The sequence below is a fragment of the Heterocephalus glaber genome, unplaced genomic scaffold (assembly GCF_053883595.1).
Source record: "Heterocephalus glaber isolate CG9 unplaced genomic scaffold, H.glaber_assembly_v1.0 deba00001497, whole genome shotgun sequence".
Lineage (NCBI taxonomy): Eukaryota > Metazoa > Chordata > Mammalia > Rodentia > Bathyergidae > Heterocephalus > Heterocephalus glaber.
In genome coordinates, this window is record NW_028258320.1 from 52002508 (window position 1) to 52023396 (window position 20889).

The following is a 20889-nucleotide window of genomic DNA, read 5'->3' on the forward strand; positions in this document are numbered from 1 at the left end:
CTTCCCTTGCCCTCCCTTCACACCCTCCACCCTTCCCTATTTGCAAAGACCTTGTTTCCATTTTTTTCCTCTTCTCATATTTTTTCCTTTTCCTTTTTTCCCTTCCCCTACCCCTCCCAATTCCCCTGCTCTTTTAGACCTTTTCTTCCTGTTACACAATATCAGTTATACATTTTTTGAATTACAATATTAAGATCTAGGAGACATTACCACAGATTTTACAGAATTTAAAAGGATATAGAAAGCATATTACAAAAATCTTTTTTGAAATAAATTTGACAACTTCTAAGAAGTACCTTGGAAGACAAATTAATGAAACTAACTCTGGAGGAAATATAAAATTTGAATAGCATCTATTAAAGAAAGTATATTCCTAGCTTGAAAACCTATCTATATGACAACAGCAGGCTCATAAACATTTTAACTGATAAATTATATCAAACAATTAAAGCAGAAAAAAGAAGGAACACTTCTCCCCTCATTTTAGGAACTCAACATTGTGCTAATCCTAAAACTGGATAAAGATAATAGAAGAAAAAAGTATGAACATAGATAGAAATTTGTTTAACAAAACAAACTCTTGGAAGTCAGATCTGGCAGGATGTAGAAAGTGGTTTTGTTATAGGGATGGCAGTGTTGGTTCAGCATTGGAAGATCCACCCCCCAAAACTCATCATTTAAACAGAGGAAAGGAAAAAGCCATATGATCCTGTCACTAGTTGGAGAAAAAGTGTTGGACTAAATTCTACAGCTGTTCATGGTAAAAACTATCAGGAGACTAGAAGTAGAACAGAAACTTCTCAATAGGTTAAAAACATGTACGCCATACTTCCAGCAAGAATGCCTTATATAAATGGAGAAGATCCAATGCTTTCTCCTTAAGGTGGGGAACAAGGGCAGATATGCTTACTCTTTATCTGTCCATTAAACTTTGAAACCTAGGCCCCACCAAAATTGTCTGCCAATAAAATGACACAACTAGGATAGGATTGGCAAGGCAGAAGCAAAATCTTTATATGTAGATGAAATGATCATCTACAGAGAAAATACTAAGAAATCTCTAGGAGCCCCTAGAACTTGTACTTGAATTTAGCAGGATTAGAAAACACAAGGTATATATAAGAATTCAGGTCTGTGTATACTTGCTATAAATGAAGAATTGGATATTGAAATTTAAAAGTTAGGGCATCCTTGTCTTGTTCCTGATTTTGGCATGAAAGTTTTCAGTTATTGTCCATTTAGTATGATGTTGGCTGTTGATTTTTCATAGATAGCCTTAATCAGGTTGAAATAAAGACCTTCTATTCCAATTTTTTGTAGGATTTTTATCATGAATGGGTGTTGGATTTTGTGGAATGCTTTTTCTACATATATTGAGATGATCATTTTTTTTTCCTTGGTTCTGTTAATATAGTGTATTACATTTGTTGATTTACATATGTTCAACCATCCTTGCATCCCTGGGATAAATCCAACTTAGTCAGGGTGTATGATCTTCTTGATGACCCTCTGTATTCTGTTTGCCAGTATCTTGTTGAGGATTTTTGCATCTATGTTCATTAGGGAGATTGGCCTGTAGTTCTCTTTTTGGGTTGGGTTTTTCCCTGGTTTGGGCATCAAAGTAACACTTGCTTCCAGGAATGAATTTGGAAGTCTTACTTCCCTTTCAACTTCCTTGATGAGTTTAAAGACTAATGGTGATAGTTCTTCTTTAAATGTCATGTAAAATTCGGCAGTGAAGCTATCAGGACCCGGGCTTTTACTTGTTGGTAAATTTTTTATTACATTTTCAATTTCACTCTTTGTAATTGGGGTGTTTAGAATTTCTACATCTTCTTCATTTAACTTTGGCAATTCATATGTATCTGGGAATCTGTCCATTTCTTCTGTGCTTTCCATTTTATTAGGGTACAGGTTCTCGAAGTAGGTATTGATGATCCTCTGGATTTCTGCTGGGTCTGTTGTGACGTCACCTTTTTCACTCATAATTGCATGGATTTGAGCCTTTTCTTTCCTTTTTTGGTAAGGTTGGCTAAAGGTTTATTGATTTTATTTATTCTTTCAAAAAAACAACTCTTTGATTCATTGATTTTTCGTATTGTTCTCTTAGTCTCCATTGCATTGATTTCGGCTCAGATCTTTATAATTTCCTCTCTTGTACAAGCTTTCGGTTTGTTAGGCTCTTCTTTTTCTAGGAGCCTGAGGTTCTGCATTAGGTTATTTATCTGTGTTCTCTCTGTTTTCCTAATGTGGGCATTCACTGCTATGAATTTCCCACCTTGAACTGCTTCATTGTGTCCCATAGATTCTTGTATGTTGTACTGGCATTATCATTTACTTGTAGAAACTGTCTAATTTCTTCTTTAATTTCCCCTGTGACCCATTGGTTGTTTAGGAGGGGGTTATTCAATTTCCATGTGTTTATGGGGGTTTTGTGGTTTCTTATGTTATTGATCTCCAATTTTATTTCACTATGGTCTGATAATATACAGGGGATAACTTCAATTCTTTTATATTTACTTAGACATGTCCTATGAGCTAGCATGCAGTCTATTTTGGAGAATGACCTATGTGCAGCTGAAAAGAATGTGTATTCTGATTTTGTGAGGTGGAACACTCTGTAAACATCTATTAAGTCAATTTGTTCAATAGCTTGGTTCAGTTCTAGAACTTCATTGCTAATTTTTTGTCTAGATGATCTATCTATTTGTGACAGTGGGGTATTGCAGTCCCCCACTACAATTGTATTAATGCTTATTTGGTTTTTCATGTCCATTAATATTTGTTTTGTATAGTTGGGGGTATTCCTATTTGGTGCATATATATTTATGATTGTCATCTCTTCCTCTTGGATTGTTCCCTTCATAAGGATGTAGTGACCATCTTTGTCTCTCTTAATTAGTTTTGGTTTGAAATCTACTTTGCCTACAAATAAGATTTCTACCCCTGCTTTTTTTTCTGGGTTCCTGTCACGTGGAGACCTGTTTTCCATCCTTTTACTTTCAGTTTATTAGTTTCTTTTTGAGTTAGGTGTGTTTCTTGTATACAGCATATTGTTGGATTTTGCCTCTTAATCCATTCTGCCAGTCTATTTCTTTTGATTGGTGAATTGAGGCCATTAACCTTGATGTTTATAATTGATAGATATTGACTCATCCTTGTCATGATGTTTTACTCTTGTTGGCTCTTTTATTTCTTATTTTTCCCCCTTTCCCTTTAGTTTCTTACCTTGCCTGGTGGCTTCCCTCTGTTGGGCCTCATGGAGTTGTGATCTTCATTGTCTTTTTCTAGGATATTGCATAAAATTGTTTGGAGTGCTGGTTTGGTGTTCATGAAATTTCTCATGTGTTCTTTGTCATGGAAGTATCTAATTTCCCCATTGATTTTGAAGTATAATTTTGCAGGATACAACAGTCTAGGTTGGAAGTAATTTTCTTTTATGGCTTAGAATACTTCACTCCAGGCTCTTCTTGACTTGAGGGTTTATGTTGAGAAGTCTGCTGTGGTTCTGATGGACTTTCCTTTGTAGGTGATTTGTTTCTTTTCTCTAACTGCTTGCAGCATTTTGTTCTTCTGTTGGGTTTCTGGGATCTTGACCATTATATATCTAGGTGTAGATTTTTTTTGCTTGTGGCTAATTGGAGTTCTATATGCCTCACTTATCTGTATGTCCAATTCTCTACCTCTGTCTGGGAACTTTTCTACTATTACTTCTGTGAACAGTTTTTTTATGTCAATTGTACTTTCTCCTGTTTTTTCGTGGACTCCTATCAGTCTTGTGTTATTCTTCTTTGCATCATCTAGCAGTTGCTGGATTGATTTCTCATGGTCCCTTACTATTTTTAAGAAATCTCTGTTTTCATAGTCATTAACTGCAATCCTGTCTTCTATATCTGATATTCTATCTTCACATTCCCTTAATCTGATGTGCATACTTTCAATGGAGTTTTTAATCTCCTGGATATCTGTTTGAATCTGTTTCATGGATTCCATTTCTTTTTTATGTTGGGTGATCATGGCTTCCATTTCTTTCTTATGGTGGGTATTCATGGCTTCCAGCATGTTTCTGAGCTCATCTATTTTTTTATCTGTTTCTGTTCTAGAGCCCCTAATCATGTCTTTCACTCTGCTCACCATCTCTGTAGTTATCTGGGAGATTATTTCTGCTTTGAATTTTTCTAGAGCCTCATTCAACTGTTTTGCTACTTCCTGTGCTATCAGTTCAGGATGTCCCAGTGGTTGATTATCAGACTTTTCCACCTCGTTTCCCCCAGAATTTCCCTCTTGTGGGGTGGAAGTTTGAGTTTGTGCCTTGCTTAAATGTCTTCTCATTTTTGTTTTTGGTGTTGTCCTTGGTTTAATTCCTCAGTTGATACTCCAAATTTGCTTATTGTAAGTACCTTTGTTGCTTGTAGTTAGAATCCTTATGGAATGTTTGCTTCTCAGAGGTATCTTCCAGATATAGCTGGTCTTTTTAGGTTTTGAGTCTCTAATGGCTCTGAGTCTCTCTCATTTTCATTATACCAGGAAGGACAACTGATTAGATCAATCACAACACCTTAGCCCAAGTGATACAATCAGCAACACCATAGCATCAAATACATCCTAGAAAATGACATTTTATGTTAGTTATTAATCTATTGCTTTTAACTGTGTGAATTAAATCAAAATCGAGGACCAACCCAACATATGTTTATAGTGCATAAACTCTTCAATATAGCCAATTTACCCTTCGGGATGGGGAGTTAGAAGAAGTTGGGGAGGGAGGGTTAGGTAGGTAGAAGCATAGGGGAAGATTAGCAGTGAGGCCAGAGGACAGGTGAGAGAAGGAAAAAGAGAAGAAAAGAAAAATAAAGAAGAAATATGAATTAGGGCCAGAACAGGAACACAAAGGGAGATAAAGAACAATGTGGGACAGCAAGGGAGTGAGTGAGAGAGAGAAAGAAAAGAGAAAAGAAAGAAAAAAGAGAAAAATAAAAATTTGAAAAGAGTAGAAAAAGAAAAAAATTAAAATTAAAAACAAAAGCAAAAAAATACTAATAATAATTTTGAGAATAACAAAAGATAAAAATGAAAGGCCTTCTTTAGGGTATATCTCTGCTGTCACAATAGACAACGTGGGCAGCAGTGTGCAGATATAAGTCAATGAGTCTCAGCAAGCCAGTCACAGATCCTTGAGATTCAGGCCAATTTCTGGCTGCAAGTCCCAAGTTGAGCTCCCTGTCCTCCTGCAGGGCTGAACTCTGCAAGGCTCTAATGCAGGTTCCAGCTGCCTTTCTCCTGAAAAGATAGTCCAGGTTCCAATGGGAGATGATGATCCCTCCAACTTACCAAGTATGGTGGTCTGGTGTGCCTTTATTGCAGAGATTCTCATCACTTTTCCAGTGGCCTTCAGTTTTCATCAAGGAGCCTGAGAGAGGCCCTCTATCTGCTGCTCACTTCTACAGCTCAGGACAATGGCCTTTATGCCCCCCTGTGCCTCTGTAGTGTGGAACGAGGTAGAGGCACAGCCAGGAGGCCAGAGGCACAGGGTAGGGGGTTGTTCCAGGCGCCTGCGCAGCTAAGCTGCTCACTGTTGGGCTTGTGGAGGGGTCCTCACCGTCTCACTGGTCACAGGTGGGCATGGCGAGCCAGACAGAGCAGGGCTCCAAGATGGCAAGGGACCTCTCCCATGGGAGTCTTTTGAGACTGGTCCTTCTGGTCCTTTCTTGAAGGTCATTCCAGCCCAAGCCTTTGCATTTGAAAAATTATTGCCATTTTGACTCTACAAAAGTTAAAATCTGTTATTCTCACTGCTAATTTATTTGAGAAATTCACAGAATATAAAATTAACTATTTTCTTTGTTTTGCCAAACTAGAGATTAAACCTAGGGCATTTGCACTGAGCTACATCCCCAGCTCTTTTCAAAAATTTCTTGGGGGATGGGGGCGACAGGGTCTCACTAAATCACTAAGCTGTCAAGGCTGGGTTCAAACTTTTGCTCCTCCTGCCCAGAAGTAATACTGGATTACAGGTGTGTTTCACCACACCCAACTTATAAAATTAACTTTTAAAGTAAACAATGCAGTGCCAGTTAATGCATTCACAATGTTGTATAACCACCACATACACCTACTGCCAACACATCCCACTTCATTTTATTGTCTTCAGCAGAAGAAAGTGTGAAAAAGGAGGTCAAAAGCAAAGATTTTAAAAAGAAAAGTCAAGCAAAGAAGAGCATGAAGGTAGGTGGACAGAGGGCCTGAGAGGGTCCTGGCTGGTCTGGGGCTTGGGGTCGGTGGCACCTGTTATCTCTGGCAGAGCTATCAAGGCTGGTGGCCCAGCCCACCAGCGTAATGGCCAGCATGGGCTCAGCTAGAGGTCGGCGTCCCATCTCAGCCGTGGACAGAGGACACCTGATGCTTGTGTCTGTTGCTATAGGGCTCCATGGTCCGGATAATCCCATCAGACTGCATCATTGTCGACTCAGACAGCTTCAAGTGTATCCTTTGTCAGGCACTTGTGACCTCGAGACTCCCACCTCATGCTCCTGTTTGTCCTTGACCAAGACCCAGTTGTAGTGGATCCATTGGAGGAGGCCCAGGGCACAGGTGGGTGCTTCACACGGCCCCTCTACAGCATACACTAACACTCATGCCACCAGCTTCTCTTGCAGCTGTGTGGAATTTACTCCAGGTGGCCTCTGGTGCCCCTCTTATGGGGCTCTCCAGCTAAATGAGTGCTGGCCCCTTGTGGCTGCAAATATTTCCATTTTGCTCTCTTTTTCTTTTCCTAAGCTGGTTTAATAGTCTATCCACAAAGAGGAGGGGTGCTAACATCCTGCTTGCACTAGCACCGACTCCTCCCCTGTGGGCTGTGGGGTGAGGGGACCCAGTGCCCCATCCCCTCACACCTCCAGCAGATGAAGCTATGCCTTAAATCCCTCCAATTCTCCCTACAGAAATGCTGACTCCTGTATCCGTAATGCGGGAAATTTTGGAAAGATTCCGAGAAACATTCACCGCGCGATGGGAGGGGCATCTGGGAAGTCAGCACTTTCCAAGGTTTGGACTCAGCTTTCCTGAAACCAGTGCCTAGAGTGCAGAAAGCACCTGACACCCACCACAGCCACTTCCCATTCCTACCAGGTCTATCCCATGAAGCCCCAGACACAGCACTGGGTAGAGGGTGCTGTTCATACCCTACTTTTCAGGTAGGGCCAGAGCCCCAGGGTCACATAATAGGACAGAGTTCACCAGCACAGTCTTCTGCTAGATGACCTCAAGTTTCCACAGAATCTGAGTCCAAGTCCAGACACACTCATGAGTGCTCAGTCAAGAGGAAGGGCTGCAGACAGGGGAGACAGGCCGCTCCGTGACACAGGCCCCCATGTACATCCCTGTCCTTGGTGTGGGTGGGCTTGGAGAGGCATGTCCTGGGATGGGGTACACAGGGGAAGGCATCTGTAGGGTGTGTGCAGTGTAGGGTTGCTGAGGGTGGAATATGAAAGGTAGGGACCCCAGTCTGGTCACCATCTCCTACATCAGAGGTTCTTGTTGGTGCCTCCAGAATTTTATTGTGCTTGGCTTTCAGGGAAGCCCCTCCTAGTATTTCCAGAGCCAGTGCCATCCAATGAGATGTGTGTTTATTCCTGGAGAGAAGTCTGTTCTTGAGGAGAATCCATCAGAGAGAGGCCGACTGCGGGCAATAAAAATAGGCTGGGTTCCAGGGCAGGATTTGGGGTGGCATGGAGATGCATGGGGACATTTGATTTAAGAATGCATCCTGAGGAGGTACATCATCTGCTGCCTTTCAACCCCATGCAGCCAGGCTGAGTGGGAGCAGGTGCTGGGCAGCTGCAAAGGCTTCTTCTTCTATGGAATGGAGAGCTTCCTGTCACATATATTGCTGGAAAGACTGGTTGCCATGAATCTGCAAGGTAATACCCCTCTCTCCATAGCCAGACTTCACCAGAATCCTGGGTGCAAGGAAAATCCATCGGGAGGCAAAGCAGGCCCATCACCATCTGATAAAAGCACCAAAGCCTGAGTTGCTTTAGGGAGGCACAATTCCCACCCTCACCCCATCCTCTGGCCTTCTCTGTTTCTCAGAGGTCTCCACTTTGGATTTCTAGACCCAGAAAGTGAGGCTCAGGTGTTGGGATGGTTGGGGCCACAGTCTCTTACTTACTGATAAAGCACCTAGAAACCAGGCATAGGTAGAATCAGGGTCTCTTTACAAGGTTAATTTCAAGGGAGATGGTGGATGAAGTAGGAGAAAGCACAGGTGCTTGCTATCCCCACTAGACCTGTCCTTATATGGCTGGACCTCCTAACCATGAGAATGGCCTGAAGCCCATCTCAGCCAGGCCTCTTGTTGGTTGGGCAGCCATTCCCCGTGTATCTGTAGGGGCTCCTGTAGTCATTTTGGACTCTAGGCACATTTTGAACTCTGGAACCTGTTTCAGTGGGCATACCTAGTTGGGTAACCAAGCTTTATGTGCTCAGAACTGCCCTCACATCTCAGAAACCCTCATTCACCCAGAAACCAAGGGTGTTTGGTCAACAGTCCAACCACTCCAGTAGCCCACGAGGGATACAGTGACTCCAGCTGGCCCCCTTCTGTGGCCAGCTCACCCTCCCCAAATGAACCTCATTTCCCTCCTCAAGGAATGCCATAAGCTTCCCAGCGAGGTGGGGCAGTTGAAAAGAGGCTGTGGTGTGCCAAGTCTGATTGGTCGGTGTTTCCATGTTCCCCATGGCACCCCGGTGCACAGGGCAACAGCTGCTGAGCTGGCCCTTGTGGTATCCTGCAGAGTGCCAGATGATGGTCCTGCTTGACCTGATGCGCTCCTATGAGAGCCTGCAGCGGCAGATGAAGACCTCAGACAGCAAGAGGTACCTGGAGGAAGAGTAGCCTGTGAGCCCAGTGGGGAGTGCGGGGCCAGCAGGGACAGTGTTCCAGCCGCCTCACAGGAAGGGTCCCATGAGGAGCAAGGCTATGTGCTCAGGGCAAAGGCCTGGGGGGGGGGGCAATGCCCCTGGGTCATGAGGACCTGGAAGGGGTGCAGAGGGCAGGGCCTGGGTCAACAAGGATTGGAAAGCGTCGAGTGGGGTGAGGCCTGGAGGGGGTGGGGCCTGGGTCCGTAAAGACCCTGAGGGGCTGCTATAGCAATGCAGGAGTTTGTGGGCCTGGCTGGAGCTTTTGGGTCTGCTTGAGCGGGGTACTGGGCTAGGCTAGGAGACAGAGGGGCAGCAATGGAGAGGTCACCTCAGCTTCAGAGCTCCCCACCACACCCCACGGGGGTCATGAGCTCTACCAGAGGTGGCTGTGCAGGTCCCACCGTCATCGTGCCAGCTTTCCCTGCAGACTCCATCTTAGGGCTAGAACCTGCCAGGTGTATTTGACAGCACTCAAAAATGCTGTTTCTTATTAAGTTGCACATAGCTTTGTGGCTAAGTTTGTTTTTGAACTGTAAAAGCATCAGGCCAGACATGCATTCCAGCAGCCAGTGCAGTTTGGGATGTAGGTAGAAGGGGCCGGCTCATCCCAAGCCCCTTGGTGCCAGCCCATGGGTGCTGGATCCCCACAGTTTATTGCAGCAGTCCTTGAAGAAGCCCACTGAGACTGCCATCTTCCTGAGCCTGGTGGGGGTCCGGAGCATCGTAGCCAACCAATGGCCCACACGGATTCAGGACAATGCGCTGCGGGCCAGTGTCCTGTGGGAAAGTGAGTGGGCACCTGAGCCTGTCTCAACTCCTTCTGGGCCCCTCCCCAGAGGCCTGCCAAAGGTGTTCCCCATCCATTTGAGACACGTTCCTTTCCTAGATCTGTTAGCAGTTGGCAAGCCAATTGGGAGGACAGTCCGTCTCCTTCAGAAGATGGGAAGCAATGAAATGGTCAGCCAAGGTAAGGTACAGACTGTTCATCTTTATCACCCTGCTTTAGCACTGTAGTTGCTACCTTCCTGCTACCATCCCATATGGGCACCTAGGGAGTGCCTGACATTCTCACAGTCCTGCAGAGACAGGTATCCTTGCTTCTGTTGGGGAACAAAGGGATTCCAAGGCATGAACTTGGCCAAGGACCAAGAGGAGAGAGAACTGTCCTTGTCCAGAATGAGTGAATAACCTCTTGGGTGACCACAAGCTGAAGAAGAGGGTAGACAGCCCAGTATTCAATGAAGAATGGCAGCAATGAGGTCTGGCTCCAGAAACCTTTAGGGAAAGTGTATCAGCCATTAGAACTGCTAACTCCTCCTTAACAGTTCGAGTACCCAAATTCTAAAGGCTCAAGTATGCTTTTTGGGAATAGATGGGAAAGCTCAGGTGACACCTATACTTCACCTCTCTGCCAAAGAGAAGACTTTTAGGATGTGGACTACCTAGGCCAGGCAGCCTGCAAGCCATAGTATGCTAACTGGGTTACCCTGGATATGGCAGGTAATCCCTAACCAAGAAGAGAAAGAAAAGAAAGAAAGAAAGAAAGAAAGAAAGAAAGAAAGAAAGAAAGAAAGAAAGAAAGAAAGAAAGAAAGAAAGAAAGAAAGAAGGAAGGAAGGAAGGAAGGAAGGAAGGAAGGAAGGAAGGAAGGAAGGAAGGAAGGAAAGAAAGAAAGAAAGGAAGGAAGGAAGGAAGGAAGGAAGGAAGGAAGGAAGGAAGGAAGGAAGGAAGAAAAAACTCTGGGAAAATGAAGGCTGAGAGATGTGTCCTGTTGTAATCATAGTGATCAGACTGTTTGATGTTTGCTGTCTGTCCCCCTAACTCCCTGACAGCCTCCACCCTCATGGGGTAAAGTCTCTGGCAGAGGCATAGGATGTGACCTGTCCTCACAGACAAGACAAAACCCATCCACTCATCCTTCAGAGCAAACAGAACCTCAATACTAAGATGTGGCAAGAGCAGAAGAGAATAGAATCCACAGATAAATTTCATGTATGAATACAGTATAAAAACTAGATAAGACACTAGCTATTAGCATTTAGAACTCCATTAAGGGGATAATCTATAACTAAGGAAGACTTATCCTAGGTGCCTAGAGAGTACGTGCCAAAAAATAAATGCTTGTTGAGTGAATGAGTGAGTTAGTGAGTAGGTGAGTGAATGAATGAGTGAGGAATGAGTGAATGAATGAGTGAGTAAATGAGTTACTAGACTCTAGAAAGGTGGATGAGGGCGGATAATGTTAGCTCTCCTTCCATAAGAAGCAAGAAACACAACCCAGAAATGGACACCACCACAGAGGTCCCTTGCTGGTATGTGGAGTGGCCAGCTTGTCACTTTGCAGTAAAGCAGAGGAAAGAACAGGACCATGCCACTGCTTGACCACCACTGCTTAATTTTTTTTATTAAATTCTTTTATTGGTACATTGTAGGTATACAACACAATTACATTTCTCATTGGGAATTGTACCTTTACATAATGCATCTTGGTTCTTATTTTTTCCCCATTCCTAGCCCTCCCTTCACCCCCTCCACCCTTCCCTATTTACAAACACTTTATTTCCATTTTTTCCATTTCTCATCACTTTTTCTTTCCTTTCTTTCCTTTCTCTTGCCCCTCCCACTACCCCTACCCCTTTGGACCTTTTCTTCCTATTTTACATTATCGATTATTCATTCTAATCATTGGTACCTTTTAGGTATACAATAGAATGACATTCATCATTGGAAATTTGCACCTTTACATAGTCTCTTTTGGTTCTTATTTTTCACCCTTGCCCAGCCCTCCCTTCAACCCCTCCAGCCCTCCCTATTTACAAAAATTTTGTTCCTATTTTTCCATTTTCTCATATTAATCCCATTCCCTTTTATCCTTTCCCTTAGCCCTCCCACTTCCTTCCCCTTTGCCCCTTTTCTTCCTATTTCACATGACCTATTATACATTTAGTCCTTATTTACACTTTCAGTTTCTCACACCAGAGAAACTATTGGGTATTTACACATGTGTGTCCTATTTATTTCACTTCAGAGTATTGCCTCAATGTGCATCCACTTAGCTATAAATGTCTCTAATTTCTCATTTTTTATGGCTGAGTAGTACTCCATTTTATAAAAAAAACACATTTTCTTTATCCAGTCTCCAGCTGATGGGCATTTGGGCTGTTTCCAAGTTTTAGCTATTACAAACTGTGCTGCTATGAACATGGGTGCACATATATCACTGTGGTATGATTCTTTTAATTCTTTGGGGAAGATCCCCAGCACCACTGCTTAATATTGATCTACAAGTTCAGGCAAATACAAAGGGAGACATGAACCTAAAACAACACATGTTGAAGAAGGGACCAGTGATGCTTGTCCTCATGGGCTGCCCTGCACAGAGCAGTCATATGGCTGAGTGTGCACAGAACGCATGAGGCTGGCCTCAGGATTTTGGAAGAGCCTTCATGACCAGCTCCTGGGCCAGGGTACGGGGGAGGGAGGAGGGTGGGTTACACCTAGCTCTCAGTGGCTGGTAGCTTCGTGTTCTGGGTCACATCTCTCTCCACTTTCAGTGGCAGTGAGGCAGAGTGGAGGTAGTGGGGCCTCCACAGTTGGATTCTACTTATGAGCTCAGATCAGCCTTTTGGGAGACCTTGAGGTCCCCTGGATCAGGAGCATTGCCCCTCTGCCTCGTGGTCTAGCCATTTCAGGGGCTGGACATCCTGGTGGGGCCCAGACATGCTGCCCCCAGTGAGCTTGGGGTTCATAGGCTTCCATCCCATCCTCTGCAGATGAGATACCACGAACTTCCAAGAGCAAGATGATGTTCTTCCAGCCACAGCCCCAAAGTGAGGAGGACCTCCCCATCGCCCTCAACTTGGTCCTGTATGGATTGCCACATCAAGCCATAGGGTGACATCCACCTGGGCTTGATTCTGGACATCTGCAGGTGTCAGCATTTTCCTCCGGGGCCACTATCATTGCTCTGTCCCTCTGAGAACCCCCTCCCCTGGGCTCTCCCCTTCCTCATCCTGGGGCACTCCCCAGCCCTAGGCACAGCCTGGCCTCTGTCCCCACCACATGGTCCCGAACAAACAGCTGATATTAGGACACACATCTTCTGCTCTGATTCGGCTTCTTGAACAAGAAAAACTAACAGACCACAAATTGGTTTTTGGTTTAAGTGTTTTAGTAAACAACAAAAACAAATCTGTCATGTGGTTTCTAGGACCCCAAGCACCAGTGATAGAAGTCCGGGCACTCCAAAATCAGTCCCACACTGAGGGCCCCCTGACCTCCTGCCACCACCCTAGCCACAAACACCAGTACCTTCTAGCTCTGACAAAACTGAAAAGAGGATGCTACCTTTGTGAAAGGAACCTGCCCAGCATTTTCCAGCCTGGAATGGAAGAGAGCTTACACCCAGCTATGTACCTGCCTGCACAGTACACAAGCACAGGGCTCCTCTAGGGAGCTTCCCAGAACAAGAAAGGCTCCTGGCACTATGTATGCCAGCAAGTAATGTAAAGAGACACTTTTCTACTGTAAAAACATGTGCATTTCAGCTCCCTTTGGCTGCTGCTACCAAGGCTCCAAGGAAAGAAATTCATTTTTTCTAAATGATCCTTCCAAATTTCCTAACACATTTCCTCCCACATGACCAGATAGATCAAGTGTGGCCACTGATAGAACTGGCTCTCGAGGGCCCTGGATGGGGCCTTCCAGGCGTGGGGCTGCAGAGTTAAGCTGTGAATTCTTCTCACCCATTCAGTGGTCTTCTGGCTAGGACAAGGAGAAGGTACAGAAGAGTTCCAGAGGGCAGAGCTCTAAGCCATGGTGTGTTCTGCCTGCCAGTTCCTTGCTCCTTCCCTCTGCCAGAGGCTCAAGGTGGGCATATTATTCCATTTTGGTTGCTAATAACACAATGCAACAGACTGGGTGAGTTAGAAAGAACAGAGGTTTGTTTTGACTCTGAGTTCTGGAGGCTCAACAGGCCATGTCTCGCAATGCCTTCTTGCTGGCACAGTCCCAAGGTAGTGCAAGGCATCTCATGGCAAGAGATACAGGCTATGTGTGTCTCCTCTGGTCTCTGTCCCTCTTCTTATGAAGCCACAGGATTTGTAGGGGCTCCTCCTTGATGATCTTATTTAATCTTAATCACCTCCTGAAGCCCCATTCCCAAACGCCATGAGATTAGTTTCCCCCTCAGTACCTCACAGTGCAGATGAAATTTTAGCACATGAGCCCTTGGGGAACACTCAGACCATATCCAAATCACAGCAGTGGGGCCATTTCTGCATTCTGTGTTGGGAAACGAAAAAGGTCAGGTCATGTGAGCGGAAAATCTCTTTTCTTCATCCTGACCCTTTGTGGGTTTGAAGCTTTGGCACTGCAGTGTCAGTGTCACTTGGGCAGCATGAGGAAAGGCAGCAGAGGGAAGGAAGGGGTCTAAGGGGACCTCACCTGCTAGAAGCATCTGTCCACAGGACCCAACACCCAGATCAGTAGTCCTGCCCTCGGTCCTCTGCTCAGTACTAACACTTTGGCACAAGTGCCAAGACTCCCTGGGTCCTGACATGTGTCCTAAAAGTAATTTTTAAAAAAAGCACAAATTAAAATCATGCTGAAATACTGATATATACCTATTAAAACAATAAATTTAAAAAAAAATAGTGATTGCACCTAATGCCAGTGAAGACCAAGGCAGACTCACACACACTTTTGGGAATGCAAAGTGGTACAGGCACTCAGGACAAGTTTGGCAATTTCTCACAAGCCAAAACTTGCAACTACCCACAATCTGGCAATTGCACTCTGGAGTATTGATCCCATAGAAACAGAAACATGTTGGCACAATGCACATACATAAATATTCATAGCAGCTTTGTTCATAACAGCAGAATACTGGAAACAGCGAAGCTCAGATGTTCTCCAACAAGTGATGGAGGAAATTCAGATATGTTCATTCAGTGTAGCACCACCGTGTTCCCTTTTCATCACTATGACAAAGTCACCTGAGATAATTAACTTCTGAAAAGAAAAGGTTTGTTTTGCTCACAGCTTTGGAGATTTTAGTTCATGATCAATTGATCCCATTGCTTTTGGGCCTGTGGCAAAGCAGCACATCACGGCAAAAGCATGTAGTGGAGCAAAACTATTCACTTCATGATCAGGAAGCAAAAAAAACGAATGAGGTTTAGGTCCAGGGTCCCACAAACCTCTTTGAAGGACTGGCCCCGGTGACCTAAAGACCTCACACTGGGCCCCCCACCTCCTAAAGATTCTACTACCTCCTAATAATGCCTTCTTGGGGACCAAGCCCTTAACACATGTTCCTTCGGGGAACATTTAAAATCCAAACTGTAGCAATGATTCAGCAATAAAAATAAATGAACTATTAATACAACAACCCAGATCAACCTCAAGGGTCCCTGCTGAGTAATAAAAGCCAGCATAAAAAGTTTCATATTGTTACAGGACAGGGATGGGCTGGAGGCAGCAGGAGGGAGCCTTGTGATGGCCCAGTTTTATATGTTGATTGTGGCTGTGATCTACATCTATAAATAGATGGACTGCTAAGCTGCACACATGCACGAACATGCACACACACACACACGCACACACACACACACAGATGAATACCTGTAAATGTAGCCACGACAGAATGTGGTCTGTAGTGTTGCTCACCAATATCTTCAACCAGTATCAGCTTCCTGATTTTGCTATTTACTATAGCTATGCAAAATGCCAGCATTGGGGAAGGTGGAGGAAGAGTCCACAGTGCTACATCAGTAATCACCTCTTATCTTCAGGGGATGCATGCAAAGACACTTTCCCCTTAACCCATGGATGCCTGAAATTGCAGATGGTGCTGAACGTTGTGTATACTACTTTCTACCATAAGCCCTGTAGTGTTGCCACATGGCAGGAGTTAACCTTCCATGTTTCATTCCCTGGTGTCTCCCCTACCTTACTGCTTTTGCACTGTGGAGCCACTAGTAAATAAAACAAGGGTCATCTGAACACAAGCTCTGTGATACCAGAACAGCTGAGCTGATGGCCAAGGCAATTACCAAGGACGAGTAGGCAGGTTGCACATACACCAGCAAAGGGATGGTGCGCAACTCTGTGGGATCCAATTTAAAATTTGTAAGTTTTCTGCATAATATTTTCCAACCTTGGTTGACCATGGGCAACTAAACCCACAGAAAATACAGGTAAGGGAACTATTGTATTGTTTTTGCAGCTTCCTGTAAATCTATAATTAATTTGACATAAAAAATACATTAAATGTACATCTTTGATAATGTTGAAAGTGTTATGTGTGACTCTCCTCTTTTTGTTTGATTTTTACTTTTTTTCAAATAGATACTCGTACTTGTTCTGTTTTTTTTTTTTTTTAAAAAAAAGCTGACTAATGACCAGGGAATAAATCCAAATCAGAATAGCCCTGGAAATATGAGCTTTCTTCTAGAAAGACTTTGGCACCCACCCAAACAACAAGAATAAAAGCTTCTGGAAATATTTCATCTGCAGCCTCACATTTTTTACCTCATGCTGTGTCTACTCATGTGAGAAATATTAAACAGTGAGTGCTATTCCATGTATCAAAGGCTTTAAAATAACTTTCTGAATTATGTCCTAGAAACATAACAAATCACATTATCAATTAGCTCCTACAGCAGAAGTGGCATCCTGTAATATATTCAAGCATGAAAAAATTGCAAAGGTGAAATTTATGTAACCCTAAAAACTATAAGAAGAAAAGAAATCTCTTGGGATTTATTGGTAATAATGGGAGACAGGAAGTAATTCGAATGGTGGATGGCCCCTGAGAAAGGGCACCCAGCTCTGAAGGTTCTGAATGCAGCAAGGGGCTGCCCTGACCAAAAGCCCAGGGTTCCAGGGGGTGACTGCCACTGCCTGTGCCCAGCCTCAGACTTTCCTGACATCAAGTGACCCACTTGTGCAGGTTAGAGTTGAAACAGGGATAGGCTGTCTTCAGGGAAGAATCACTTCTCAGTAAACACAGCCAAGGCACAAGCCCCAGATGGCCATCAAGGATCTAGACTAAGACGCACCCTTCATGGTCCATGACCTCACCATATCACTCAAGAGCCCATCTCTCCCCTGGTGAATCCACACTGCACCTGGCCTTGGGCCTCTTGCGGGGAGCAAGAAGCTCCCTGTCCCAGATGGGGGAGCAGCAAGGGCTGAGGGCTCCATTCACCCCCCAGCTCATTGACCTCTTCACAGCCCACCAGGCCATGATGGTATCCAGCCCTAGCCACTGGGAAGGCAGGCTTTGGGCCCTGGCATTGAGTGGTCCCATGTGTAATAGTATATCCAGTCCAACACACTATTCTTGCTCGTTACCTAGCTATCTTTTAAAAATGTCTTTATTTTCCTATCTCCTAAAATTTTCCATACTTTTAAAATGAGTTTTTATTTGTAAGATGTTTTATTATAGGAAATTTGGAAAATATCAAAAAAGTAAATAAAAGAAGTGGTGAGCCTTCCTTGTAGTCTTTGCCAAAGACCACACTGAAGGCCAGTGCTAGGGCAAGTTCCCACTTGACCAGCAGTTCCCCAGTTGGCAATGAACTTCCCACTTCAAGGAACACTCCTCTCCTCTCCCTAAACCAGCTGCTGCAAACACCAGGAGCCACCGTGAGCTCCCTGACAGAGCCCAGCCTCCCATGACCCGGCCAGCCTAGCCCCAAGGGTCTCCTGGACACAGAGGGTGGACGTCTCTGGACGGGTGAGGCAGACTGGGGGTAATCATGCCTGGGGTGGGAGGGCTTGAGGGTGAGAGAGACTGCAGCTGAGTGAGCTGGCAGCTCCAGGCAGAAGGTAGGTAGGTATACCCACATCCCTGCTGACCTGGCTCAGGACCAGGAACTGCAAGAATCAGGCCTCACTCTGCCCTGCACCCACCCAGAGGCCACACACTTGTGACCTGAAAGGGGATCGCTGAAGATCCCAACCAAGAAGGGACAGGGCAGGGGGGACCAAGGTACACAAAGTCTCTGTGCCAACACTTTCTGTTTATTCCTCATTTCACCCCTCAAGAGCAACACCTTGCAGGCACGTCCTGCAAGCATGGCCATCAGACACTGCCATCAGACACATCAAGTCTGGTCTCCGGTCTTACCTTCCCAGCCTTTAGCCGTCTTCTCTGCAGTGTGGGAGGCCACGGCCCCATCTGCCTGTGCCTGGGTGCCCATGCGGCTTCCCCTCACCAGTTGGAGCACCTATCTACCTTCACCTCCTACTCAGAAACTCCCTGGGCTCCTGGAATTCCTCCCTGGAATTCCCAAGTGGGATTGTTCCATGCTTCCCTGGGGGGTTGGGCTGCCCACTCACCTGACCCCCTGGGAAGCAAGTCCATGCCCCAGTGGCTCCTGGACTGGCTCTTCCTTTTCAGCAGCTCTGAGCAGTTAATTCACAGTCACAGCTAAAGCAGCCCCCAGATTGATCTGGAGTAAGGAATTCAGCAGGTTAATAAAACTAAAATGTTCATAGATGCTTGTATATAAATTTCTATTAAGATGCCGTGTCCAACATTGGTCTGTAATAGTTTAATTTCTGTATTAAATAATTAAAACCCTATTTTCAATGTGCTATGAACAATTGTTTTCCTTAATGATCTTCCTAGAGGAGCCAGTAATTTTATATCTTGTAAAGTTGATTAAATGGCATCATTATCCCATATCGATGAAATATAACTCAGCAACTTCAAGAAAGGCCATTTGTATTCAATTAATGTTCTCTCGCATTAAGACATACAATATTACTTCATGCCATGCATAACCCTACTGTCCTCTCATTTTATTATGACGATGATGAAGAGAGAAACAACCAGTTTAATTATCCCATTTCCAACCAAGAAATCAATTTTCAATATGTCTTCAACCCTTGAAGAAAGGCAGCCACATTCCATTGGAAGGGCAAGGCAGCGACTCCCAACCCCCTACACGAGGGTCCACAGTAGCCGCAGAACACAGGGACTGGACCCGAGTGGGGCCCACAGGCATCGTCCTCTGTGACCACTGGGCTGTGCAGCCTTGGAAATTGCCTCAGCTTCAGTGTGGAGCTCATGGCTCAGCCAGGACCCCAGGATCTTGGCAGCATCTGGATCCCAGGAGCTACCTGTCCTGTTCACTGCCCTCCCCAGCTAGGCTCCAAGGGATGCTGGGCTGTGGGTTTCCTGGAGAAGAGCCCCACTCACTGGACAGACACATGATCTCCAGGCCACCACACAATGACACCTCTCCCTTCTCAGATCTAACCTATGTTCCATGGCTTTTATCACAGCATAGAGCATGACTCCCTTTGTCAGGGTGATTCAAGGGACATGTTCTGCCTCAACACTCAATCACACCAGTGCTGTGGCCAATATAATCTAATTGTTTGACATTTTTATCACAATTCACTGAGGCCAGAGAAATGACTAGATTAATACCCCTATGCAGCCAGCTAATGGCCAGGATGAAACTGATGGGCCAAATTACAGGAGCGCTCTTAACATTCTTATTACAGATTTTAATTCTTTGTGACAAGAGGCAAAAGATGGTGTTAAGATAACAAGGTGGATACAGTGTCCTCAGTATGGTGACTTGTACCCCTCCCTGACTTGCCAGACACCTGCTCTGAGCCATGCCCTGCTAAGGTGGATGTTGGGGGGATCTCAAACAGTCCAGGCAGAGACCAGGGTTTATGCTGCCCGAGCCCTACTGCCCCTAAAAAGTCCCCTTTTGGCTCAAATCCTTCAGGCTCAGAACTATCCCAAAAAGGGCACAGCTGGAGCCCAGAGTGCAGTTCACTGGGAGCAGGGCTATGGGCTATGGGTCCCCTCCTGACCCTTCTACCCCTCACTGGGCCCTAACCCAGCCTGCAATAGCAGAGTCAGAGCCTGAGACACCTCAGAATCACAATGCCTCTCCCTGGGCTATAGGGAACAGGGGAAGGGGATGTTACCAGAACCTCTGCAGTAAATCCTAGTCTCCTGCGAGCCACCGCAGCACAAGGCGAATTACAGGAAAGGTAGAAAAATGAGACTGAGAAGAAGCTGGGCTTTGGGTCTGATCAGTGCTGCTCTGGGCGAAAGCCCCTAGCTTACCGCACCTTTTATTCAGTACTCAGTACATCGGGAGAAACAAATGTAACAAATGACTTGCAGAGAGTTCAGTACATCCAAGTAAACAAGATGTAACAATCCAAGAATAATGAGGAACTGAGTAGAATGAAGATTTTGTTCCTCCCAGCATGTCTTCAGCTGGTGTAATCTTGTCCTGGAGAATCACAGCATCACTGGATCACTGAGGTCTCAGCTGTGACCAGAGGCCAAAATGGAATTATGTCTTGGAATTCCATAGCTGAGCTGTAGGCAGGAGAACTAGGCTAACCAAATGATTTTACCCTAAAATTATGTAGCATTGCTCCCGACACTGGGCCAAGCCCTTGCTGACCAAAAGAACCAGAGAATCAGAGAGAGTTAAGAGTCCTCAGTGGAAGGTTTTCCTATTTTTGGCCAAGTACATGGCCGTCCTGTCCCAAGACTACATTGTCCAGACTCATTTTTGACAGATGTGGCCATTTTTCTAAATTCTGATCAAAATGGAATCCATAGAAGAGGGGATAAATCCTCCCTCTTTCTCCTGGCTGGAACCAGGTGGCTCTCTCACAATCTGAGGTAGAACCCATATGCTGAGAATGGCAGAGTCACAGTTAGAAGGAGCCAGGTTCTTGATGGCCCTGGGATCACTGTTCCCATGCTGAACAGTTCTCCACAGGACACTTTTAACATGAGACAGCAATACTCTACCTGGGTTACTCATATATGAGAACCAAATCCTACCAATGCAGTGTAGGTGAGGGGAGGCAGAAATAGAACATCATCTCATTGTCCTCCTCACATGTGAAGCCCTTTGAGGGCCAAACTGTGCTCTGAGGATGGCACCTGCTATCTTGGTCCTGCTGTCCA

General features: G+C 45.0%; 1 protein-coding gene across 16 annotated transcripts in view; it reads left to right on the forward strand.

The window, feature by feature from the left end:
* Cfap46 (cilia and flagella associated protein 46) overlaps positions 1–19285 on the forward strand; it is a 125358-nt gene extending 106073 nt beyond the window's left edge. For 7 of the 16 annotated variants that reach the window (XM_087185585.1, XM_087185575.1, XM_087185579.1 and 4 more), the window contains 9 exons: positions 6152–6225; positions 6422–6482; positions 6556–6591; positions 6942–7044; positions 7807–7919; positions 8757–8877; positions 9573–9709; positions 9809–9889; positions 12695–16342. In XM_087185585.1, coding sequence (XP_087041711.1) covers positions 6152–6225; positions 6422–6482; positions 6556–6591; positions 6942–7044; positions 7807–7919; positions 8757–8877; positions 9573–9709; positions 9809–9889; positions 12695–12819 — 851 coding nt within the window. In that variant the 3' untranslated portion in view covers positions 12820–16342. Of the gene's footprint in view, positions 1–6151; positions 6226–6421; positions 6483–6555; positions 6592–6941; positions 7045–7806; positions 7920–8756; positions 8878–9572; positions 9710–9808; positions 9890–12694; positions 16343–17549; positions 17665–17975 lie in introns of those variants that run through there. The other 9 variants (XM_087185581.1, XM_087185583.1, XM_087185588.1 and 6 more) reach the window with 7 other exon arrangements.
* Positions 19286–20889: the final 1604 nt, after the last annotated feature.